The sequence below is a fragment of the Crocuta crocuta genome, unplaced genomic scaffold, assembly GCF_008692635.1.
Source record: "Crocuta crocuta isolate KB4526 unplaced genomic scaffold, BGI_CrCroc_1.0 scaffold77, whole genome shotgun sequence".
In the NCBI taxonomy this organism is placed as follows: Eukaryota; Metazoa; Chordata; class Mammalia; order Carnivora; family Hyaenidae; genus Crocuta; species Crocuta crocuta.
In genome coordinates this window covers 5,316,173-5,343,176 of record NW_027532172.1, presented here as the reverse complement: position 1 = coordinate 5,343,176, position 27,004 = coordinate 5,316,173, and the positions used below count along the sequence as shown (strand labels likewise).

The 27,004-nt window shown below is 38.6% G+C and overlaps 1 protein-coding gene across 9 annotated transcripts in view; it reads left to right on the top strand.

Annotated features, from left to right (window-relative positions):
- The window catches only part of MAP4 (microtubule associated protein 4), a 187,332-nt gene that overhangs the window by 100,869 nt on the left and 59,459 nt on the right, over window positions 1–27,004 (top strand). For all 9 annotated transcript variants that reach the window (XM_077777411.1, XM_077777409.1, XM_077777408.1 and 6 more), the window contains one exon: window positions 23,334–23,456. In XM_077777411.1, the coding sequence (XP_077633537.1) occupies window positions 23,334–23,456 (123 nt within the window). The remainder of the gene's footprint in view (window positions 1–23,333; window positions 23,457–27,004) is intronic.

Genomic DNA, 27,004 nt, shown 5'->3' with positions numbered 1-27,004 from the left:
TTATGGGCTGTGGTTCTTTTATTATTGCTTGCTAGAGGCCCCATTCAGCTTCCCTGTTTGCCATGGACACTTCAAGTATCATTGGATCTACTGGATCATAAGGCCCAAATGGCAAAGCAGCTTGAACTGCAGTCCAGNGAGCCAGCTGTCAGTACAGAGCCCGGCACGGGGCTCAAACCCACAAACTGTGAGATCGTGACCTGAGCCGAAGTCGGACGTTTAACCGACTGAGCTACCCAGGCACCCCATGTACCTCTTTTTTCATTGTTAGTGATGTGAGTTGTTGCAACTCATCTTTTATCTTGGAAGGGAAATCTTGGGCCATTGGTTCCAAACATTTAGTTGCTATGAAGGGCCCTTGAATTTTAGTGGTTTATCTCACATCCTTAGTTTGCATATGTCTTACTAAAGGATCTGTAATTACTGCTTCCTACTCATTAGATCCATTTAGCATAGAGACAGTATAATGGGCTAGTGTGTTTTTTGGAATGTCTTGAGGTTCAAGGTCTCTGGGCTATATTATAGAAGAATTGATGTAGCCCTGAGGCAAAACTCAGAGGCAGGTAAAAGCAAAGTGCTTCCAGTGGTCCTTGCAAATTGGTGTTGGAAAAAAGACATTAGCTAGGTCAATAGCTGTGTACTAAGTACAGGAACCATGTTGATGTGCTCCAGTAAAGGTGCCCTTGGGGACATCAGCTACCTGATGGAATAACTTCCTAATTAAGTTTAGGATACAGTTCACAGTCATTCTCCAAGATCCATCTGACTTCTGCCCAGGCCACATTGGTGAGTTAATTGGGGATGTGATCGATATTACCACCTTTGTTTTTTTCAAGTCTTTGATAGTGGCATTTATGTCTTTATTTCTCTGAGGGATGTGGTATTGCTTCTGGTTTAGTATTGTGGTAGGGAGGAGAAGTTCTAGGGGATTCCCACTTAGCTCTTCCTATTATAATGACTCTTGACAATTGGGTTAGCCAATTGGTAATGTGTGTGTGGAGGAAGCCAGTGTGGGGTTATGCCAATTGCCAAGTATGTCTCTTCCCAGTTATTCATCCAGGGGCTAAAGAAATAACCACAAAATAGGTCCATGGAATGTCTGGGTCCACTGTGAGTTGGACTTGAGCTAAATAAGCACTCCATCTATAACCTGACTACCAGAAGCTCTCACTTTGACTGGTAAGTGGCACTTTGGGTCACCAGCAATTACTAATCCCTGAAAGGCCTAGGTATTTCCTTTTTTCTAATCCAGTCACTCTAGTAAGTGGCCTTAGAGAAAGGTTGGAAGAGGATTCACAGTTTGTATTTGTGGAAACTGCAGGATTTTTCCTCAAGGGTTTCTGGGTTTGTGGATTGAGTTGGGTCTGGAAACTGGACTTTTCAGAAGTGGTTTTTACTACCTGAGATAGAATTTTTTCCTATTACATAGATAAATCCATGTTTTAATAGGCTGCCTATGGAATGTTGTTATCAATTAACTACCACTAAAGATCCTAGTGGGTCAAGGCATTCTGATTACTGATAACAACCCTGTTGCCTTTCATGGTAAGTGTACCCACCTTGTCTTTGGCTAGTAAGAACTGCTACTTGGCCTCTGCTACTCTAAGATCCCATACTCCCTATTGAAATCAGGAAGCCCACTTCCATGATGACAACCCCCATGATCATACCTAAGGATTGTGACAGAGAGTAGATGGCCTGCAAAGCATAAAATACTTGCATCTGGTGCTTTACAGATAAAATTTGTCAACCCAGGTCTGGGGTACAAGTACATACTACAAAGGAGGATAACCACAGAACTTTTCAAGGATGTAGGTCCTCCCACACTAATATATTTCTTAATTCCTTAGTTAAAGGACTGCTTTCTGGGCCTTCTTGTATGACTTAGGTCACACATGAAAAATCTGTTCCAGCACTTCTATCTTCCTAAACCTTTGGATTCCCTCCTTTACATCTTGCCAGGGAAACTTTGGCATCTCTCCGTCGTTAAATGTAGTTCACTTTTGAGTCCAAATTTCAGTCAGTCAGTTGAGTGAGCTGCTTAGAGCTACTTTGAGCTGCATAAGCTAACACGTTAAATTTGGAATCTCTAGTGAGTGAAACCGTATCAATGCATTAGGCCCAATATAGAATTATATGCTACTTTCTGTGGTCAAATATTCTTAGAATCTATTTTTACATATGTTCTTACAGTGGATCTTACAATTCATTATTTTTTAAATTATTCATTAATTTTTTTGTGTTCACAAGCTGTTTTCTTCAGGATCATACTGTTCCCCTAGATCTGGGTTGTTAAACATTTATCTGTAAAGGGCCAGATTTAAATATTTTAGGCTATGCGGGCCATGTAGTCTCTGTCACAAATAGTCAACTCTGCCGTTGTAACACAAAAGCAGCCACAGATAACACATAAACAAATAAGCAGGCTATGTTCCCATAAAACTTTATTTATGGACACCGAACTGTGAATTTCACATAATTTTCACATGTCAGGAAATTGTCTTTTTATTTTTTTTAAACCATTTAAAAATGTAAAAACTCTATGGACTTTGAATGATAATGATGTGTCAGTGTTGGTTCCTTGACTGTAGCAAATGTACCGTGCTGAGCAGGATGTTGATGGTTGGGGAGGCTATGTATGGGAGGGCAGAGGGTTTATGGGAAATCTGATTTTTTTTTTTCACTTTTGCTGGGAAACTAAAACTAGTCTTAAAAAGAAAATTTTACTTTTTAAAAATGTAAAAATCATTCTTAGGCCATGTACATAAACATGGCAGGGCAGATGTGGCCCACGTAGCTTACCAAACCCTACCCTAGAGCGTGCTGAGATTTGACCATAGTAATGGGCCTGGGGCAACAGACGGTAGTTGTGGTAGACTGTGAGGAAAATGAGCATCCCTTTTCAAGGCTTCTGCCCCACATGAGATTTTCTCAGGGTCTTGAATCAGGAAAGCTAGTATCCCTAAGGACCAAAGAGCAAGCTCCTTCACTGGTAAGCAAGGCGTAGAGTGACTTGGGGTTTCGGGCTGGTCACATTCATCTGCATGTAACCAGATGTCTCCCTTCCAAGTGCCATTATTCTGTTCTTTCCCAGTCAATGTCCTGACTTCACATGAGACACTTGGTGAGACTGTGAGTCCAACAGACTTTGTATTGGACCTTTTTGTTTGATTTTTCTCAACAATATTAGCTTTGGGATTCTTTGAGTCTGTGATGTGAACTCTCTACTCTGGTTCTCAGAGTGACTCTCAGAGCTTGAGAGACCGGAGTTTGCCATTTTCTTTAGTAAGCACTCAGTGTGTTCAGTAGAACCGATTTCTACTGCAGTTGTAGTCATTATTGCCTTAACATTCAACTCCAACAGCGACTTGTGCTCCCAGGGCTCTTGCCACAGTTTGCACTTCAGCAGCCACAGATAGATCAATTAATTGCGTTACTGCTGCATGCCATGTGTCACCAGCATCCTATTTCCCATCAGCAAGGTTCTCATTAGCACTGCACTTAAACCCAAAGGCCTGACCAAACCAATAGCCATATCTTGTGTTTGTAAGTTTATGTTTTGGGATTGCCTGACTTTTGTTACCAATTCTGTGTCAGGATCCAGTCAGGAAACAGAAACACAGTGAGTTGAATAAGAGAGAGTTAAAATAAATAATTACTAACAAATAATAAGAAATTTAAGAGGTAGAAAGAGCTCTGAAGAATATAGAAATAGCAGATACAGGGAGTAGTTCCTCCTTGTGCCTGAGAGAGAGGCAAGAAACGGATGAATTTGGACGAGAGCCCACCCAAGGTTGAGATTCAGACCCCTTTGAAGAAGGTAAAGCTATAGTCTACTGGAGTGTGGAGAAGGTCCTGTGATGCCACACATGGGCTGGCAAATGGGAATACAACTTTCTGGACAACGAGTGAAACTCCAGGAAGCTGCCTTGGGCGGTGATGAAACTTACTAGGAAGCTAGCTGGGATGACAGCAGAACTCACATAAAGTCACATGTGGGGTGCCACTGAAACTTGTGGGAGTGAGCATCATTGTGTGTCTCACATACCAATTAAAGCACCACAGGAGCAAGAAGAGAAGAAAATAACTGGAACTTGGCACATAGTATAGGTACTTACATGACTGTTTGAATGAGTAAGTGAGTCCAGCTCAAGATAGCATAAAATTATCAGTATCTTATGTTTGATTCATTCAACTTAGTTAAAGAAACTCTGCAGTTTGACCTGGTCAACCAACTGAAATGGATAAATGTGAAATTCTCAATGGTTGAGTTAAAAGAATACCTTAACTTGATTTGGTTTAAAGGATTGATCTCCTTTTAGGGCACCAGTAGACCCCTCTTCTTTTTTTTTTTTTTTTAATTTTTTTTTTAATGTTTTATTTATTTCTAGGAGAGAGAGAGAGAGACAGTGTGAGCAGGGGAGGGTCAGAGAGAGAGGGAGTCACAGACTCTGAAACAGGCTCCAGGCTCTGAGCTGGCAGTCAGCACAGAGCCTGACGCGGGGCTCGAACCCACGAACCGTGAGATCATGACCTAAGCGAAAGTCGGACGCTTAACCGACTAAGCCACCCAGGCGCCCCAGTATACCCCTCTTCTGAAAACTTGGTATATGTTTGTATGCAGTGTTAACACATTCTTGTAAATAGGGGGCCATGGTTATGCCCAGTGACTGCAAAAGATAACACTGTGCTTTTATTGCATTTTTGGAGTGAAGAGATAGCTATGGCATCAAGTTCCTGCAGTGATAACCCTTTTGGGAGGCATTAGTAAACCAAGGAAGTAGAGGTTTGTCCGATCTTGGAGGATTCTGGCAGATCATTTGGTCTGGCCTCCGTTGTTGTATGGTAACAGGATGTGAGGCAGAATAGGAAGGAAATGGGCCTGAGTGAGATGATCAGGGATTGAAGCCTAAACTTCCACCTGAGTGAATGACTCTCTGTGCTGCCTCAGGGTGGAAGATCAGGCCACCTGTCTGTGCACCAGGAGAAGAAATGAGTGCAAAAGTAATGGGAAACCAAACTCTCCCAAGGACTTTCTCTGCTGACAAACTTATCAGAGTATGAAAAAATCCTTCAGAATCTGAGGGAACAAGAAACAGGAAGAGAATAATAGGTTTGGGCATTGATTTCCTTTTTTTTTCTTTTTAATTAAAAATTTTTTTTAAACATTTATTTTTGAGAGAGCACATGCAGGGGAGGGGCAGAGAGACAGAGACACAGAATCTGAAGCAGGCTCCAGACCCTGAGCTGTCAGCATAGAACCCGATGTGGGGCCCAAACCCATGAACCATGAGATCATGACCTGAGCTGAAGTTGGATGTTTAGCTGACTGAGCTACCCAGACGCCCCTTGATTTCCCTTTTGATTCATTTGTGTTTTCATGTTCCAAATAATATTCTGTAATGAAAAGAGTAAGAATCCATGAATAATTTGCCCTACTTAGTGAAGTAGTTTTTCATCCTTAGTTTAGAACTAGATGTCAGTTATCCAGAACTGTTTGGAAGAAATGGGCAGAATGAGTAGAAGTCATTGAAATATGAGTGTGGACATGAAGGCAGTGTAATGTTCATGTGTGATGTCTACCACAGTTGAAATTTTGTATTTGGCTACTTGTAAATCTTTTCTTTTTCTTCTTTCTTTTTTTGCTTTAAACCAAAATCTTGTTAATATCTGCCATAATTCAGATATTTATATATATACAACTTTTTAACAGAATGTAAAAATAGAGACGGAGTTCATTGTGAGTTATTGACATTTTATTTTTTTACATATTTATTTTTGAGAGACAGAGAGAGAACAAGTGGGTGGGGGTGGGATGGAGTGGCGGGAAGCAGAGAGAGAGAGACACAGAATGTGAAGCAGGCTCCAGGCTCTGAGCTGTCAGTGCAGAGCCAGACACAGGGCTCAAACTCATGAACTGTGAGATCATGACCTGAGCTGAAGTTGGATGCTTAACCGACTGAGCCACCCAGGCACCCTATGAGTTACTAACATTTTAAAACAAATATTTTAATTACTATTTTGTCTCAAGAGCCTAGTTTTTATATACCTCTAATTAGGGTTGCTGTATATCATGTCATAGGTATGACAGTCATTGTTAATTGTTAATTGTCTTTTGTTCTGACTTAATTATTAATAGTTGTTCCTTTTACTCTCAAAGTGTCTTGGCCTACACTGACCAAGGAAAATTGAAGTCTTTGAATGAGCTGACTTAGTTCACTGTTAATTTCTACTGTTTAATGGCCCCAAACTTAGAAAAAGAAAATTATACAGTGATAATAATATTTTAATATTCAGCAGAGATATAATGTGAATAAAATTAAGTGGAACAAAGTTATTGCAAAAAGTAGAATCTTAGTTTGTAGGTTGTATCTTTAAGAAAAACCCAGCAAGTACCAGATAGATTTCTTGCCCTCCAAATTGCAGTCATTTGTTTATTCAACAAAACCATTTCTGGAGCGCAACGTAGGTGTCAAGCACAGTATATAGTGCTTGGAATACAGACTGGGGAGGCACATTCCATATTCTCATGTGACTAACCATGGAGTGAATGAACCAAATTTGTATTCAGGCTTTTAAGAGAGTGGATAGGCTGCCATGAGAGAAGGCCTTGAGTTTATAAGAGGGGGTGGTACGTGGAGATACCTCCTAGAGGGGGAACCCTAAAAGAATGGATGTGTAAGCCTTGGGCAGTCCAACTATGAGGGGAGCTAAGGAAAATATTCTAAGTAGGTAGAGTAGCTTATGTAAAATGATAGAGGTGTGTGAGGAAGGAATAGTATGGTTAGCTGGGAAGTGGGGTGCATGAAGTGGACTGGATGATTGATGTTGAAACATTATTTGAGACTGACTTGTACAGACTGTTGTGTGAGACACATTTACCCTGTAATCTATAAGTTACAGGGAAACATTGAAGAATTTTAAACCGGGGAATAATATAAACAGGAAAGGAGGAGAAGTAAAGAGAAGGGTTTAAAAAAGCCAGTCACGAAGGTTGGAAGACTGGATGGCAAGGGAGAAGGGAAAGGATATACTTGCATAAGTATTGTCCTTGGAAAAAGAGAATGACCTCAATTTCTCATATTTTCTGGTTTAGTTTTTTTCCCCCAAATTAAAAAAAAAAGTAGAGGATTATACTTCCTCATAAATAGAAAGGAAGAAGTAATGAGGAACTTATGTAAGTAGTTTGTGGTAGAAGAAAGGGCAGTTGAAGAATATTACTTTCTGTAAAGGAAGGGCTTATATGTTGGGCTGGAGGATGCTGGAAAGGAGAGGATGTAACAGCCTCTTTGGAGACTGAGAAAGGAAGTGTAGAGACACTTGGTTTTATAGGAACAGTGTACATTCGGTGTAATAGTAAATCCAGTGTCACAGGTGGTAAAAGGAACAACTGAAAACAGTGAAGGGTTTATAGCTAAAGCACTGCTCACCCAGGATGTACTCTGGGCCTCACAGTGGCATCCTTCACCTGTGCCCACTCTGGGAAGCACACTGCAAGATTTATAGTTGAAGCAAAACAAGCATATCATGTGATCTCTTAGGACGTTTCCAAGACCAGTGTGCTGGTTTGTTTTATGGTGAACTGAAAAGAAACTGTTAACACCTAGTCATCATTTTCTTCCCACTCAAGACCTTCAGTGCTTCATGTTTTCAGGTGAACTCTTAAAAAATAAAAGTCACCCAGCCATCTTAGGGATGTCAAAGATTGTTTAGTTTCAGATTAGGAAAGATGGTGGACCTTTATTGTCTATTTAGTACAGAGAAAGGCATCCTAATATAGTTGGATATGAATAGTTAAATCTATTTTATTATAAAAATTGGAGTTGGCTGAAAGCCTGAGGAGTTGAGAAAGTTAGCTTTCTTCTGTCACTTTTTTCTATTTATAGAAAATAGAAATAACTGAAATTTTTATTTTGAAATAATTTCTAAGATACAAAAATGCTGAAAGAATAGAACAAATAAAGAACTTTTGTATGTTTTTCCAGATTCACCAGTGAATAACATTTTTGCCACAATTGTTTTTATTATTTTATAATATATGGGTATATACGTGATATTTGCACATTCAATTTTGTTTTTTCTTTGTAATAATAATCGAAGACATTCTCAAATGTGTTATTTACATTGTTAACAGTAACTGAAAATACCATATTCAGAGAGGGTCACCTGGGTGGTTCAGTTAAGTGATTGATTTTGGCTCGGGTTATGATCTTGAGGTTGTTACTTCAAGTCCCACACCAGATTCTCTCCTGTAGAGCCTGCTTAAAATTCTCTGTCTTCCTCTCTGTGTGTCTACCCCTTCCCTGACCTTTCTCTCTCAAAAATAAATAAACATTAAAATTTTTTTTTCACTAAAAAAATACCATATTCAGAGATTGCCCCCATCTTTTCTATGAAAGATAGAAATTATTTACTTCTCGGGGCGCCTGGGTGGCTTAGTCGGTTAAGCGTCTGACTTTCGCTTGGGTCATGATCTCGCGGTTCGTGGGTTCGAGCCCCGCGTCGGGCTCTGTGCTGACTGCCAGCTCGGAGCCTGGAGCCTGTTTCAGTCTGTGACTCCCTCTCTCTCTGACCCTCCCCTGCTCACGCTGTCTCTCTCTCTCCTAGAAATAAATAAAAATATTTAAAAAAAAAATTATTTACTTCTCTTTTCATGAGTTTTAAACACCCTCATTATACAGTTTAGCCCTTAATAAGATATTGTATTGTGTATTTTCTCATTTCTCAGATGGCTAAATTTGTGTCACAGAGGCATTATGAAGCCTGAACTTTGTTTTGGACTTCTTGATGCTTGGAGGTAGGGGCGTTGGGGGAAGGAGCTAGAAGAGTGATTGTTAGCTTTACCCATGAGTCTACAGTGTGTGTGTAGGGATGTGGGCAAATGGACTTTTAGAACTGAAGGGAGCTAAGAGAGCAGATACTAGTACAGTCCTTTCATTGATATAAGTGAGTTATTGAGGTTCAGAAGAATTAACTGAGTTAACTAAGGTCCCTCCAAAGAACTGAGTTTTTCTGCCCCAATCAGGGCTTCTTCTTTATTTTTTTTCCTTATCTCTCCAAATAAATAGCAGTATTCTCTAGAGGGAGAACGTCTCCAATACGTCATCAGTTCTCAAACCAGTTGATGTCAAGACAGCTTCATGCTTCAAAAGTAGGAACTATGAGGCACCTGGGTGGCTTAGTTGGGTAAGCATCCAACTCTCCATCTTGGCTCAGGTCATGATCTCAGGGTTGTGCAAGCCCCACATTGGGCTCCATACTGGGCTTGGAGCCTACTTAAGAAGAGAAAAAAAGAGGGAAAAAAAAAAGTAGAAAACTTCAGGGTGATGAATATGTTCACTCTCTTGTTACAGCATGCATATGTTGAAATTTGCCAGACTGTGCACTTTAAGTATGTGCAGCTCATTGTCACTTGTATGTTCACAAAATTATTAAAGATCCCAAAGAGCTGTTTTTTATATGGGTCATATCAATCAATATTATCAAATTAGATATTGAAACTGAGAGACTATGGGACGCCTGGGTGGCTTAGTCAGTTAAGCATCTGACTTTGGCTCAGGTCATGATCTCACAGTTCATGGGTTCGAGCCCCACATTGGGCTCTGTGCTGACAGCTCAGATCCTGGAGCCTGTTTCAGATTCTGTGTCTCCCTGCCTTTCTGCCACACCCCTGCTCACACTCTTCTCTCTCTCAAAAATAAATAAACATTAAAAAATAAAATAAAAAGGGGCGCCTGGGTGGCTCAGTTGGTTAAATGTCCAACTTTGGCTTAGGTCATGATCTCACGATTCAAGGGTTCGAGCCCCGTGTCAGGCTCTGTGCTGACAGCCAGCTCAGAGCCTGGAGCATGCTTCAGATTCTGTATCTCCCTGTCTCTCTCTGTCTCTCTCTGTCTCTCTCTGTCTCTCTCTCTCTCAGAAATAAATAAAACATTAAAAAAATTTAAGAAATAAACAAAGAATAAAAAATAAAACTGAGAGACCTTTAAAAATATTTATTAGTTCAAAATAATTATAAATCTTTATATGTTAACATTAATAATTTTAATAAGTGTAGTTTCAAAAAAGAGTAGTTGAAAGGACTGTTTTTTTACATTTTTCTAAATGTCTTTATTGTCTGGTTTAATAGAAGACAACTGGATTTTCATAGCTGCCTCTGCATTCAGCCTGTCACAGTATGTTGTTTGAGTTGAAGAATATGAAGAAACTCTGTCTCATATATGTAGTTAAGAGGAGTATTTTGACAGTTCCTTTTCAGGTAACTGGATATTCTTTGATTTGACATTAAAACTTGACAGGGACACCTGGGTGGCTCAATTGGTTAGGCATCCAACTCTTGATTTCGACTCAGGTCATGATCTCATGGTTCCTGGAATCGAGCCCTGCATCGTGATCTTTGCAGCATGAAGCCTGCTTGGGATTCTCTCCTTTCCTCTGCCCCTCCCCATCTCAAAATAAATTTTAAAAAAGTTACAGGGGTGCCTGGGTGGCCCAGTTGGTTAAGCGTACAAATTTGGCTCGGGTCATGATCTCATGGCTTGTGAGTTTGAGCCCTTCCTCAGGCTCTGCTGACAGCTCAGAGCCTGGAGCCTGCCTCGGATTCTGTGTTCTCTCTCTCTCTCTCTCTCTCTCTCAGAAATAATAAATAAAAACTTTTTTAAAAAGTTATAAAGGGGTGCCTGGGTGGCTCAGTCGGTTAAGCGTCCCACTTCGCTTAATCAGGTCATGATCTCACAGTTCATGGGTTTGAGCCCCACGTCAGGCTCTGTGCTGACAGCTAGCTCAGAGCCTGGAGCCTGCTTCAGATTCTGTATTATCCCTGTCTCTCTGACCCTCCCCTGCTCATGTTGTCTCTCTCTCTCACACACGTAAATAAAAACATTTAAAAAAATTAAAAAGGTTATAAAAATTGACAAGTAGTTTCTTAAAAGCCTTATCAGTTCATGTTTTGTATTCTGTTATATTAAAATCTATTGGTCTGTCTTACACTTAGAATGGATCTTATCTGATAGAATTATTCTGGCTTTGATACATAGATATTACTGCTTGATTAGTTGGCACTTTTAGTACTAACCAGTTGCCTTTACTATTAAATGATCTAATTTCACAGTAGAAACTGGCCTGTATCTTTTCCCATTTTAGAATCATGTATAGGAGAACCAAGGTGTCTAGTGTTGTTTCCATTGCATTATGTAAATTGCTTCTTGTTTAAACTTTCATCTTTCATTTTTTTACTGAAATAGATTCTCTGAGTTGATTGCAGTTTTGCTGGGGGAAAGAAAAAGCAGGGAGTTTGCCAGCTTTTGCTGTGGAGTTTTAAGAAGGAAATCTAGGTCAGTAACATTGAGTCAAGATGTGGGAGTGAGCCTCTGTCAGATTTGCTCATTAATCATACTGTTGGCTGGAGGCTGGCTTTTCTCAACATCTCTCCCGAGAGAGAGCCGCTCTAGGCTGTGCTGCCGCCTCACTATAGGAAGGTAACCAGTGCCTTCCGCATCTTAAAACCAGAGATGCAGGTTTCTTCCCCAGAATGTCTGAAGAAAATGTATTCACATCTCTGATTGAAAATTATGGGTTTTAGGGGTGCCTGGCTGGCTTAGTAGAGCTTGTGACTCTTGATCGCCTAGTAGTGAGTTCAAGCCCCAAAATGAGTATAGAGATTACCTAAAAATAAAATCTTAAAAATAAAAACATTGAGATGTTTTGTTTTTACCACAATGAAGTATCACTTCATACCAGTTAGAATGACTAGTATTAATAACATGAGGCATTCTGACCAGATGTCTGCCAGGAGGTGATGGTGAGGGGCCACAGTTATAGGGTGGAGATGGAGACCTCAGGAAGTTTCCCTTTTTTGGTAATATTAGGAATTATGCCTGGTTGTAACTGGTCAATTAGAGCCTATGACTATTTCCAGGTAGGTTGCTTAATGAGCCTGTTTGCAGTCAGCTTAGTGTCGTGGCCATGGGTCTTTTTGCCTTGTCAAGTTTTCATTGCTTAAGTCTATTGCCTAAAAGCAACCTCTAGAAGAAAGACAAGAAACAACAAGTGTTGGCTAGGATGTGGAGAAAAACGAATGCTTGTACAGCCACCGTGGAAAACAGTATGGAGGCTCCTCAGAAGATTAAAAATAGAAATAGATCCAGTTATTCCACTACTGAGTATTTGCCCATAGAAAACAAAAACACTCATTTGAAAAGATATATGTGTTCCTATGTTTATTGCAGCATTATTTACAATAGCCAAGATATGTTAGTAACTCAGATGTCCATTGATAGATGAACGGATAAAGAAGATGTGGGGCGTGTATGTGTGTGTGTGTGTGTGTGTGTGTGCATGCGTGCGTGTGTAAAACAGTGTTACTCGGCCATAAAAAAGAACAACAACAACAAAAAGAACAAAGAAAAGCTCCTCTGCCCTGCCCACTTCTCCCTTGAGGTGTAGTCAGTAAACTTCTATCTCTTTTGTTCTGCCTCAGGTGGATTCTTTTACCTCCTATGCTGTTGGCTTCCACCTAATCCTCACTCCACATTTGAGGGCCCCCCTATGATCAAGAGACACCTCATTTAGACACCATACTTGCCATTTATGACAACACGGATGGATCTAGAGGGTATTATACTAAGTGAAGTAAGTCAGGAAAATACAAATTACCATATGATTCCACTTGCATGTGGAATCTAAAAAACAAAACAAATAAGCAGACTCTTAAGTACAGAGAACAAACTGGTGGCTGCCAGAGGGTAAGTGGGTGGGGGCAGGGCAAAATAGGTGAATGGGATTAAGAGGTACAAACTTCCAGGTATATTGAGGCACCTGGGTGGCTCCATTGGGCATCCCACTTCAGCTCAGGTCATGATCTCCCAGTTCACCAATTCAAGCCCCACGTCAGGCTCTTTGCTGACAGGTCAGAGCCTGGAGCCTGCTTTGGATTCTGTGACTCTGTCTCTCTCTGCTCCTCCCTCATTCTCTCCCTCTCAAAAATAAATACAACATTAAAATTTAAATAAGTCACAGAGATGAAAAGTACAGCATAGAGAATATAGTAAACAATAGTTGTAATAACATGGCAATAGATGGTTACTACACTTACTGTGATGATCAGTGAGTAACGTGTGGAATTGTCAAATCAGTATGTGTGCACCTGAAACTAATAAACATTGATGTCAACTATACTTGAATAATTAAAAAAAATTAAATTGTGGGGTGTTTTTTAACCAAAAGGTAAGAAATACAAGCAGAATCACTAGTCTTCTAAAATTTATTTTAGATATGATAGGCTATTGTTTAAAATCTTCTGGGATTTCTTAGCTTTTTCATACTAAATATAAATCACTTTCTAAGCAATTTTGTGTATGGTGTGAATTTACTGATGTAAATAATCCAGTCCAGAATAAGGAGCTCATGATAATTTTGATAGCTTATTTATCGAATGCTCTTCTGTGGCATACAGTGAGCTAGACCTTTTGAAGAAATAAAATAATAGAAGCATAGTCTTTATTTTAAAAAAATATTAATGGATTGCAGCAAAAAGATTAATGAATTTTTAAAATGATGAACATAGAATACTTAAAGGTTTAAGTATTTAAAAAGTAACAAAAAAAAAGACTAATAAGGAAATATGTGTTCAGGGACTAAATTGTTTAGTCCCTAGGAACAATGAAGGTTGAAATTGCTAAGAGGAGGAGACCAAGCATTAAAATTATGAGAGAACCTGTGTGGAACTGAGTCACAGCTCTTGGAGTCCAGCAGCGGGCAGAGGTTGATGTGATGAGCACAGGCATAGGGTGGGGTAGGAGAAGCGTGGGCTTCGGCAGTGGCCAGGATGGGCTAGCCTGTCAGAATGTGACTTCCCTGTTGAACTAGTGGGAAATAGCCCTGCCATCGGTTCATTTCAGTGGATGAGAAAGAGTGACAGATTAGCATCCAACATTTGCCTTATTCTGGGAGAAGCATTTGTCATGTTGAAGCTCTAAACAAATTGCCTTTATGAGCTTTGAAATAGTAGATAGTGGGTGCATCTTCTCTAATTCAGGAAGCAATTCAAAGAAGGAAGTTCTAAAAAAAAAAAAAACAAAGAAGGAAGTTCTATGGAGTATAAAATTATTGATAGCATCTTTTTTTTTTATTATTATTGTAATTCTAAAAGTGAATAAATATCCTTAGAGGTCATTACTAAAACCAAGAGAGACAAAAAAGCTGTCCCAAATTTCTACATTTAAGCTTTTGGTCAAAGTAGGGTCAGGAATTCAAATATTTCTGGTGGTGCCCATTCCTTTGCTTGCTTACTTGTTTGTTCTGTCTTCCTCCCTCCTGCCTTCCCTTTCTGTCGTTTAAATTCTGTTATAGATTTATTAAAAGATTTAATAATAAATAAGGAGGGGGAGGAAAATTTTTTCTGGAAAGTAGCCAATGACCAGGGTTTGAGACTGTTGCTTATAGTAAGTACTATGGAGTCAGTTACATAGTGATTCTTAGCTTCAACCTCAGAGCATCAGAAAACTGTTTTCTCCTATCGTTTTCTGGTTAATTTCTCCTTAATAATCCAGAATGGAGCTCTGTTGTTATACTTGTGCTTTTATGATGTGAGAAATAAAATCAGTTATTCCATAAAAATGTATTATTTATATTTTTATTAATTTTAAGAAGTGTATTAGAATATTTGCCACCTTCTTCCCTCCTCCATATGCCACTCTAGAACCTCCCCAAGGGCACTGTGGGTTTTTTTTTTATTATAATCTTTTTGGCTTAACAAATGTCCAAGTACTTCCATTTACCCAGTAACTTCTGAGTACTTATATGTAAATTATATTTTACTAGATTTTTGAGGGATATAAAGATGGTTGGATAAGTCAGAGGTCTCAGAATTTAGAGTTAAAATGCATTTTAAAAATTGTGCATCCATGAAATGATGTTCAACATCACTTATCATCAGTGAAATACAAATCGAAACCACACCAAGATACCATCTCATGCTGGTCAGAGTCGCTAAAATGAACAAATCAGGAGCCTATAGATGCTGGTGAGGATGTGGAAAAACGGAAACCGTCTTACACTGTTGGTGCTGCTGCCACTCTGGAAAACAGTATGGAGGCTCCTCAAAAAATTAAAAATAGAACTGCCCTATGACCCAGCAATAGCATTGGGAATTTACCCAAGGGATACAGGAGTGCTGATGCATAGGGGCACATGTACCCCTATGTTCATAGCAGCACTTTCAGCAATAGCCAAATCATGGAAAGAGCCTAAATGTCCATCAACTGACGAATGGATAAAGAACATGTGGTTGATAGATACAATGGAATACTACTTGGCAGTGAGAAAGAATGAAATCTGGCCATTTGCAGCAGTGTGGATGGAACTGGAGGGTATTATGCTAAGTGAAATAAGTCAGTCAGAGAAAGAGAGATACCATATGTTTTCACTCATATGTGGATCTTAAGAAACTTGACAGAAGATCATGGGGGAGGGGAAGGGGGAAAACAAGTTGCAGAGAGGGAGGGAGACAAACCACAAGAGACTCTTAAATACTGAGAACAAACTGAGGGTTGATGGAGGTGGGGGAGAGTGGAAAGTGGGTGATGGGCATTGAGGAGGGCACTTGTTGGGATGAGCACTGGGTGTTGTATGGAAACCAATTTGACAATAAATTATATTTTCAAAAATAAAATAAAAATTGTGTATCACAACATTTTTTTAAAACTCTAGGTTAGTAGAGTAGTCTGTGGCTCTACAGGTCTTGAAGTCATGCCCAGAGTGAAGTGGTAGCCAGGGTTAGAGCCTGGATCTCCTCATTTCCAGTCCAGTTTTCTTCCTTTCTGCTTTCTGGTTTAGATTTCTTTTCTGTCCTATGAAGAAATCTGAAGATTTCTGTTGTAGGCAAATTGTATATTTCTTAAGTTTTTAGACATTTCCTCAATTTATCTTCTATTCTAAGAATTAGGGAATTTACATTTATATGTCTGTTGGCTGCCTACAGCTAATTTTTTTTTTTTTTTTTTAACACCTAAGGCTTTTAGAATCCTACTTGGCTCATAAGTCTCTCTCTTGCTTTTCTCTTCTCCCCTGGTTCTATCTCTGCTTCCCTCCCTCCCTCCCTCCCTCATGCTCTGCCTTTCTCCCCTGCCCTCTCTTTGAAGAGCTTCATTCTCAAGCAGACTCTTTCAAAGTGGGAAAGTGGGCCTTCAAAGTGGGAAAGTGAGCCACTGGTGGCCTAGGTATGTCATTGTGGCTCTAGATCCAAATGTCAGGTCTGTATAGCAGATTTCTCCAGAGGACTTTTGGCCTGGTTGAATGAGTCCCAAGTGTACCCCTTTGGTCAGTAAAGCAAAAATGCCATGACGGACTGCTGCACCGGGCCCATCTGGAAGGAAATAGGGAGGTTCCCCTTTAGGAGGGATACAGGCAGGTAAATCTTGGGGTTTACTCTTTTTGGCCTTTGATGTCCTAGCTATTCTCTAGCAGCTCTCTGTGAAGAACTGTAGTCCTCAGAAAGCTTTTTCTATTCAAATTGGCGTGCTCCTTACTTACCCATTCTTACCCATGGCCTCAACTCATATTTGGCTCTGCTGAATATTTTCTCCACTTCTCCAGCCCTGTGTAAAAACAAGTATGTGGTCTCTATAAAATTGGACCTATAAGTCTGCTGAAATAGTGATGAATACATATTAGGTATTACAGGAAATTACAGAAAATTAAACCATACAACTAACCCAATTTGACTACAGTCAGCTCTGCAGAATTTCCTTGTGTTGAAATGCCATTTAAAGTTGGCTCTCTTAAAGCTAAAGGAGGGGCAGAAAAGAGAAAGCATACAAGGGGAGAGATCAAAAGGACGAGGAGGTGCTTGAAGGAAACAGGTGATGCGTTCAAAGCTCTGGAGATGCTTGGGCATGAATTTACAGGACCACATTACAGTACAGGGTGTTGTCGCTGCTGGTAGTAGACTCCATATCTGAACTGTATTGCTAAAATTTTCTCTTCTCCCTGGCCGCAAATTGTACCGTAAGATGAGACATTTGCTTTTGTCATTTAGTGAGAGTTGACCTTGGGAATAGCTATGTGTGGAATATCTCTATATTGCCCATTGTAAGCCATCCCTGATGAAAGATGATTATGATCAGTTTCCATGTTAAAAAGACACTGTTTTGACAATAAACTATTTGTAAAAAAAAAAAAAGAGAGAGAGAGAGAGAGAAACTAATTTGACAATAAGCTATTTGTAAAAAAAAAAAAAAAAAGAAAAGAAATAACATTTTAAAAAAATAAAAAAGATACTTATTTGATAAAAAAAAAAAAAAGACACTGTGGCAAACATTGCTTAAATTTTGGGGAAAAATCTATCTGTCTTGAAGAGTGATTGAAGTCCTCTTTTCTTATAACTTAGAGCAGAAGAAGTTTCTTAGTTGTGTGCAAGTCAGTGCCCATAACCTCCAGAGAGAAACCACTCCTGCTAGAGGCTCTGGTTGACACACAGAACCTGGGAGGGTTTGCCATTTACTGTGTTAACTCTCCTTCCAGCAGATGAGTTTCTTAGGGATTAGGTGTTTTATTTATGTAAGAAGAGTTTTAGTTAGAAAATGATAATTACGTATTTAAAACTCCAGTGTATTATCCACCTCCCATTTTTTTAGGCATAGGAAATCAGTTAAAGTCCACAGATTTATTATGCTTGAGTAAAAACATTTATAGAAAAAAAGTCCTCAGATAGCCAAGATCCTCTCAAGAGATGTTCCTAAAGGACCATTTTAGAAAATGCAAATTGAGGGGCTCCTGGGTGGTTCAGTTGGTTAAGTGTCCTACTCTTGATTTTGGCGTGGGTCTTGATCTCACGGTTTTTGAGATTGGTCCCCAGACTCTGCCCTAACAGTGACGAGTTTGCCTGGAATTCTTTCTCTCCCTCTCTCTCTACTTCTTCCCCTACTCATTCATTCTCTCTCTCTCTCTCTCCCTCCCTCCTTCTCTCCCTCTCTTCCCCCACCTCTTCCCTCTCCCCCATCCCAAAATAAATAAGCTTAAAAAAAAAAGAAAATGCAAATTTAGATTAAATGTGTTTGTTTTATTCTTCTCTCCTTTTCCCCCAAAGCACTTCGTGTAGGTGAAATCAGATTTAAATGATTATATGAAACATGAAAATGAAGGGCCACCTTGAAGGGGAACATTTGCACCTAGAAGCAGCCTAATGAGTTGGCTACTAATTAAAGAGGCATCCTCCCACTTCCACTTCCAGTTTGCCTTGAGGTTAGCAGTTGGTGTTTTAGCAGGCATAGAACTGGCTCTAAGTACCCTGTAGCTGAGCCTTCTCCTTGCAGCCATGTCTTCCTTAGGTCCTAGTTTGTTTTCCAGAAGCAAGACAGTAGGGAAACTTTAAACTTTGGTACTGTGGCTACTCAGCCTTTCAAAACTTCCTTCTCATTGACTTTTATGCCCATCTCAACAAAAGTTCATACCCCTAACAAGGAAGTATATATTAAAGTTACCCTAATCCATTTTTAGAATATTTTTATCACCCTTGTTACTCCCTTGGGCCCATTTATGCTCAATTCCCATTCTTTTTTTTTTTAATTTTTTTTTTAATGTTTTATTTATTTCTGAGAGAGAGAGAGACAGCATGAGCAGGGGAGGGTCAGAGAGAGAGGGAGACACAGAATCTAAAACAGCCTCCAGGCTCTGAGCTGGCTGTCAGCACAGAGCCCGACGTGGGGCTCGAACCCATGAACAGTGAGATCATGACCTGAGCCGAAGTCGGACACCCAACCGACTGAGCCACCCAGGCGCCCCACTCAATTCCCATTCTAACATACAGTCTAGGCAACCACTATTTTACTTCCTGCCTTTATAGTTGTGCCTTTTGTAGAAGATTCATGTAAACAGAATCATAAAATATATAGCCTCTGTGTCTTGCTTTTTCTCACAGATCACAATGCTTTTAAGGCTCATCCATATTGTAGTATGTATCATTAAATCATTCCCATTTATATAGCCACATAATATTCCATTGTATATATGCACCATATTTTGTTTCTCTATTCACCAGTTGATGAACATCGGGTTTCTGATTTTTAGCTATTATGAATAATGCAGGTGTCAACATTAATAAATTAGTTTTTTTATAGATATGTGTTTTCATTTCTCTTGGGTAGATACCCAGAATGGAAAGTGCTGGGTCATGTGTTAAGTGTGTGTCTAACATTTTAAGAAACTGTCAAAGTCTAGAAATAAATTCTTACATTTTCCAACAAGGATGCTAAATAAATCAGGGGGCAAGATCACATTTGTACCCCATTATCCGTGGTTTTGCTTTCCATGGTTTCAGTAACCCATGGTTTAGCAGCTCTATGGAAGCAGATGGTCCTCCTGACAGATCAGGTGAGCAGTAGCCTAACACTATGTCACAGTGCCTACATCATTCACCTTATTTCATCTCATCACATGGGCATTTTGTCATCTGATATCATCACAGGAAGGGTGTATATAGTACACCAAAATATTTTCGTAGAGACACCACATTCCTATAACTTTGTTTATACTATATTGCTACAATTATTCTATTTCATTATTATTGTTGTTAATCTTTTAGTGTGCCCAGTTTATAAATTAAACCTTATCATAGGTATGTCTGAATAGGAAAAAACATAGTGTATGTGTATGTGTATGTGTGTATATATATATATATGGGTCAGACTGCAGTTTCAGGAGATAATTGGGGGGGGGCTCTTGGAGCATATCCTCCACCAATAAGGGGGGACTGCTATAGTCTTTTCAACAAATGGAGCCAGGAAAACTGGATATCTGTGTGCAGAAGAATGAAGTTGGGACCCCTAACCTCTGACATCACATAAAAATAACTCAAAGTGGATCGGAGACCTAAAAATGAGAAGTAAAACTATAACTCTCCTACAAGAAAACCTATGCATAGATCTTTATGACCTTGGATTAGTACTTAGGGCTCCAAAGCACAAGTGGCAAAAGAAAAGCAGATAAATTGGACTTTGTCCAGGCACTTGGCTGGCTCAGTCAGAGGAGCATGTGACTCTTGATCTTGGTGTTGTAAGTTCAAGTCCTACGTTGGGTGTAGAGATTACTTAAAATCTTCAAAAAGAAAAATTGGACTTCATCAAAATTAAACATTTTTTGTGCTAAGGGACATCCTCAAGAAAATAAATCTTGGCTGGATCTCAAGGGTAGAATGCTAAATGTAATAAATCAGAGAAAGAGAAATACAATATGATTTCACTCATATGTGGAATTTAGGAAACAACAAAGGAAAAAAAGAAACAAGAAGCACACTCTTAAATACAGAGAACAGAAAGGTGGGTAAGGCAATGGGTGAAATAGGGGAGGGTGATTAAAAGTACACTTACTGTGATGAGCACCGAGTAATGTATGGAATTGTTGAATCATTGTATTGTACACCTGAAGCTAATATAACACTGCATGTTAACTATGCTTGAACTTAAGAAATTGAATCTTGCATCTCAATAATAATTCAAACACTCAAATAACTCCATTAAAAAGTGGGTAAATGGTTTGAAAAGACATTTCTTTTTCTTAATGTTTATTTTTTTAGAGAGAGATTTGCATATGCATAATTAGCATAAGAGTTGCTGTATAACCCAGAAATTCTGTAGAATTGAAAGCATAGCCCGCACAAAAACCTGTACCTAAACGTTCATAGCATTATTTATAATAGCCAAAAAAATGGAAACAATCAAATGTCAACAGATGAATAGGTAAACTACAGTATATTCATACAATGGAGTATTATTTGGCCGTACAAAGCTGTGAAGTTCTGAAACATTCCACAACACAGATGAACCTTGGAAACAGTGTGCTAAGTGAAATAAGCCAGTCACAAAAGGCTGCATGTTGTAAGATTACATTTATATGATGTATCAAGAAGAGGCAAATCCACAGAAACAGAAAGTAGATTAATGATTGCTAGGGGCAGGGGGAAAGTGGGAAAGGGAAATGGGTATAAGATTTTGGAGTAATAAAAATGTTAAGTTAGTGGTGGTAGTTGTATAACTCAGTGAATATAGTAGAACCCACTGGATTCTACAGGGTAAATTCAGTGGTGCCTGGGTGACTTAGTTAAGCCTCTGACTCTTGACTTCTGCTCAGGTCATGATCTCACAGTTTGTGAGTTCAAGCCCTGTGTTGGGCTCTGTGCAGATAGTGTGGAGCCTGCTTGGGATTCTCTCTCTCTCTCTCTCTCTCTCTCTCTCTCTCTCTCTCTCTCTCTCTCTCTCTCTCTCTCTCTCTCTCTCTCTCTCTCTCTCTCTCTCTCTCTCTCTCTCTGACCAACCCCGCTCATGCTCTCTATCTCTCTCAAAATAAACCTTAAAAAAATTTTTAAGGGCAAATTTATATCTCAATTAAGCTGTTAATAAAAGGAAAAGGAAACCATCAGACTATTTTCTTTAAAAAAAAACAACAATTTTTAAAAATGTTTATTCATTTCTGAGAGACAGAGTGTGAGCAGGGAAGGGGCAGAGAGAGCAGGAGACACAGAATCCAAAACAAGCTCCAGGCTCCAAGCAGTCAACACAGAGCCTGAGGTGGGGCTTGAACTTCTAACAGCAAGATCATGACCTGAGCCAAAGTCAGATGCCCAAATGACTGAGCCACCCAGGCACCCCCAGACTATTTTCTAAAGTATTTATTTAAAGAATTTAACATTCCCTACAGGAATGAAAGAAGCTTCCTTTTTCTCTATATCCTCACAAATTCCTGGTATCATCAGTCTTTTTGATTTAGCGGTTCTGTAGTGTAGTGGCATCTCATAGTGACTGCAATTTGCATTTCCCTATTGACTAATGATGATGAGCTTCTTCTCATGTGCAAATTATCCATTTGTGTATTTTCTTTGATGAAAATGTCTGTTGAAATCTTTTTCCCATTTAAAATTGAGTTACTTGTCTTATAACTGTGTATAAGAGATTTTTTCCCAAGTCTTAATTTTTTATCATTAGACTTTACAAAGAATAACATTTTAATAAATATGATCAGAGCAAACAGTGTAAGGGAAATAAAAGAAAAAATTTATACATTGTTCATTGCAAGTATAAACAAAACTAAGCAAAAAGAGTGAGGTAGCTTTTCCCCCCATATTAAATGCTTAAACACAATTTTGAATACATAGTATGTACCAATATTTAAGTTACTTATAAATATATTAAGTTTTTAAAGTGATAAATGAACTTGTTTCTCTCTTATTAAAACTTAGCTAATGTAGATTATGTTGTAAGAGATTTTGATCTCTTCTGCATACAGGTCCTTTATCAGGTTCATCATTTACAAATATTTTCACAGTCTGTGGCTTCTCTTTTTATTTTCTTAATGGTATCTTTGAAAAGCAAAAGTTTAAACATTATTCTTAATGTTTACTTATTTTTGAGAGAGAGAGAGAGAGACAGAGTGTGAGCAGGGGAGAGGCAGAGAGAGAGGGAGTCACAGAATCTGAAGCAGGCTCCTGCCTCTGAGCTGTCGGCACAGAGCCTGATGTGGGGTCCAAACTCTTGGACCGCGAGATCATGACCTGAGCTGAAGTCAGATGCTTAACCAACTGAGCCACCCAGCCACCCTTGAAAAGCAAAATTTTAAATTTCCATGATGTCCATTAGTTTTTTTCCTAATGGAAATTAGGAAATTGGATCCAGCCTCTGATGACATGTTTAGAAATCTTTGCCTAATCCAGGGTCACAGAGATTTTTCTCCTATGTTTTCTTCTACACATTTTAGTTTTACATGTTTACATTTAGGTTTTACTCTATTTGGAGTTAGATTTTGCATATGGGGTGAGGTAAGTGACCAACTGTCATTGGCTGAAAAAATTATCCTTTCCCTGTTGAATTACTTTAGCATCTCTGTTAAAAAACAGTCGTCCATAACTTACTTGGGTTTCTTTCTGAATTCTGTTGCACTCCATTAATCTACTGTGTAGTCTGTACCACACTGACTTGGTTATTATACATTTGTAAAAGTAACTTTTGAAATCAAGTAATTGTTTTTTAAAGTTTATTTTGAGAGAGAGAGAGGCATCCTAGTTTTGTCCCAATTTTATACTTGTTCTTTTGTGGATGAAAATCACTAACCTTTCATGTATCATAACCAGAAGTCATCCTATGGCGTTTTTAACCTCATATAACAACCTATGCTTCCAGCACCTTAATTATCTGTTTTAATAATAGGAAAAAAAATTGTCTTCAAATGCACTAGCGAGGTATGATTTTGTCCTGTTGTACTAGCTATAATGCTTATAGAAACTCAGTTCTAGTAGAGGGGAAGACAGTAGTACCTTTATAACTTTTGATTCATGTTTCTGTTTGAAGGGTCTCCAACTCAATTCCTTGACGAGACAATGACCTTCCAAGGATATCAGAACATCCAGAACTGGCCAGAAAATACAAACTTCTGCTTCGAACCTGATCAGCTGGTGAATCCTCCCCAGGCCGGTAAGTGCAGGCTTGCCTGTGGCTGCTCAGTGTGAGCAGTGACATAAACATGAATAATGTACAGCCATTGCTCACAGAAAACTCTTTAGCCTAAATATAGCTTGTGAGGCACAGCCAAAGTGTACTCATTTACCCTGAAAATTTAGTTGACGCTTTCTCCTCTTGATCCATTCTTCTGAGGCACACATCCCTCTAGATGTCTCTCTTTCAAAGCCTGTTCTGAGTAACTTAACTGAAATTCATATTCAGATGGTCAGTAGTAGCTTAGAACCCAATTCTTCCAGAAGGAATTACTACAGTAATAATAGCATTGTTTGGTGAATATCTGTGTTGTGCCAGATATAGTGCTAGAGCCTTTCCATATGTATTTTCTGTGTTTCTTACTTAACTCTGCCAAGTATATGTGATCCTCATTTGACAAAGGGGAAAACTAGGACTCATACCCCATTTGTTTTTTTGGTTTTTTTTTTTTAAGTTTATTTATTTATTTTGAGTAGGAGAAGGAGCACATGAGCAGGGGAGGGACAGAGAGGAGGAGGGGAGAGGGAATCTCAAGCAGGCTCCACGCTGTCAGTGCAGAACCCAGTGTGGTGCTAGAACTCACAGACCATGAGATAATGACCTGAGCCAAAATCAAGAGTCAGACACTTAATGGACTGAGCCACCCAGGCGCCCCTCATACTTCATTTCTATAAAATCAAATTAATCTGTAGAGACAGAAAGCTTATGTGTAGTTGTCTAGAGCTGGAAATGGTGGCAAGAATGGATTGTAGAAGGACCTCAGAATAGTAGCATCAGGGCCACCATGCCAGGTTGAGAGCTCTTTTCTAGTTTGCACTTAGATACGGCTTCTTTTTTGCCATCTAATTCATAAGGCACTATGACTGGTTCCAAATGATCTAGTACTTGATGTTCTATGCTATTTTCCAATTACTGGCTATCCTAGATACATGGTAATTTTTACAAACAGCTTTATTGAGATATAATTCACATACCATACAGTTCATCCATTTAAAATGTACAGTTCAGTGGATTTTTAGTATTCTCTCAAAAAGAAACCCTGTATTCTTTAAATATCGCTTCCCTATCTCCTTATCCATTCCAGCCCTAAGCAACCACTTATCTCTTTCTGTCTCTCTAAATTTATCTCTTCTGGACATTTTGTGGAAATGCAATCATATATGGTCTTTTGTGACTAGCTTTTTCACTTAACAAGTGTTCAAGGATCATGTGTTTTGTGGCATGGATCAGTACTTCATTCTTTCAGAGGGCCTCATAATACTGCATTGTGTGGATATACTATATTTTGTTTATCTCTTCATCAGTTGATAAACATATAGGGTGTTTGCTTTCTTTTTTCTTTACTGTTGTCTGTAATGCTGTTTTAAAAAGGTTTTTGTGTAGTAGACATATACTTACATTTCTCTTGAGAGGGTATACCTAGATTGAAATTGCTGATCATATGATAACTTAGTGTTTATTTATTTGAGGAATTTGCCCAACTGTTTTCCAAAGCACCTGTACCATTTAATATTCCCACCAGTAGTGGATTAGGCTTATAATTCCTCCACATCCTTAAAAATGCTTGTTTTCCTTTTTCAAAAATTATAGCTAACCTAGTTGGTATGAAATGGTATCTTATTATGATTTTTATTTGCATTTCTGTATTGGCTAATGATGTTATCTTTTTAACTTTTCATGTGTTTATTGGCTATTTGTATGTCTTCCTTACAGAAATCCTTTGTCCTATTAAAAAAAATTTTTTTCAAGTTTATTTTTGAGAGAGAGAAAGAGAGCACAATCAGGCAAGGGGCAGAGAGAGGGAGACATAGAATCCAAAGCAGGCTCTAGACTCTGAGCTGTCAGCACAGAGCCCTATGTGGGGCTCAAACTCAAAAGCCATGAGATCATGACCTGAGCCAAAGTCAGATGCTTAACCAGATGAGCCACCCAGGCGCCCCGTCCCATTTTTAATTGGTTTGTATTTTTGTTGTGTCCTTTGATGCATAAAAATTTTTGATTTTGAAGAAGTCCAATTTATCTAGTTTTTCTTTTGTTGCTCATACTTTGGTGTCATACCTAGGAACCCATTGCCAAATCTGAGGTCATGAACATTTATCCTTATGTTTTCCTCTAGATTTTTATATTTTTAGCTCTTGTATTAAGGCCTTTGGTCCACTGTAAATTGATTTTGTATATGGTGAGAGGTAGAGGTCCAAATTCATTATTTTGCATGTGGATATCCAGTTGTCCCATTTCCAGTTTTTGAAAAGACTATTCTTTCCCCATTGAATGGCCTTGGTATTCTTGTTGAAATCTCTTAACCATAGATACATGCTTTTATCAACTCTTAATTCTATTCCATTGATCTTTATGTCTGTTCTTAAGCCAGTACTATACTGTCATGATTACTGTTACTTTATGGTAAGTTTTGCAGTTGGGAAGTGTAGATTTTCCTACTTTATTTCTGATGATTATTTTGGCTATTCTGGGTCCTTGCAATTTCATATGAATTTTAGAATCAGCTTGTCAATTTCTATAAAGAAATCAGCTGGGATTCTGATAGGAATTACATTGAATCTGTAGATCAAATTGAGGACTTTTGCCTTCTTAATGATACTCTCTTCAAATCCATAAACATAGAATGTTTTTCCATTTATTTATATCTCACTCCTTTCACCAATATTTTGTAGTAGAGTATAAATTTAATACTTCTTTCGTAAAATTTTTCCTAATATTTTATTCTTTTTGATGCTATTAGTGGAATTTTCTTAATTTCATTTTCAGATTGTTCATTGGAAGGATATAGATACACAAGTGATTTTTGTATATTGATCTTGTATTTTCCAGCCTTGCTGAACTCATTAGTTCTAGTAGATTTTTGGTGGATTCCTTAGGATTTTCCATATGTAAGATCATGTCATTTACAAATACAGTTTTAGTTCCTCGTTTCCAGTCTGGATGGCTTTTATTTCTTTTTTTGGCTTAATTGTCCTGGCTAGAATCTTTAGTACATGATAACTAGAAGTGGTAAGAGCAGACATCCTTGCTACTGGTCTTAGAAGGAAAGCATCTAGTCTTTTGCCATTAAGTATGGTGTCAGAGGTGGGCGTTTTATAGATGCCATTTATTAGATAAAGGAAAATGCCTTCTGTTTCTAATTTCTCAAGTGTTTGATTTATCACAAAAGGGTGTTGGGTTTTGTCAAGTGATTTTTCTACACCTATTGAAATGAGTTTATTATTATCTTAAATTTATTTTTTTGAGACAGAGAGAAAGAGTAAGCAGGGGAGGGACAGAGAGAAAGAGAGAGAGGGAGGGAGGGAGAAAGAGAATCTCAAGCAGGCTCTGTGCTGTCAGTGCATTGCCCAGCATGGGGCTCAATCCCACGAACTGAGATCATGACCTGAGCTGAAACCAAGATTCAGATGCTGAACCTGAGTGAGCTATCCAGGTGCCCCCATGTAATTTCATTTTTTATTCTATGTATGTATTATATTAATTGGTTTTTAAATGTTAAACTAATCTTTTTTTTTTTTTTTTTTTTT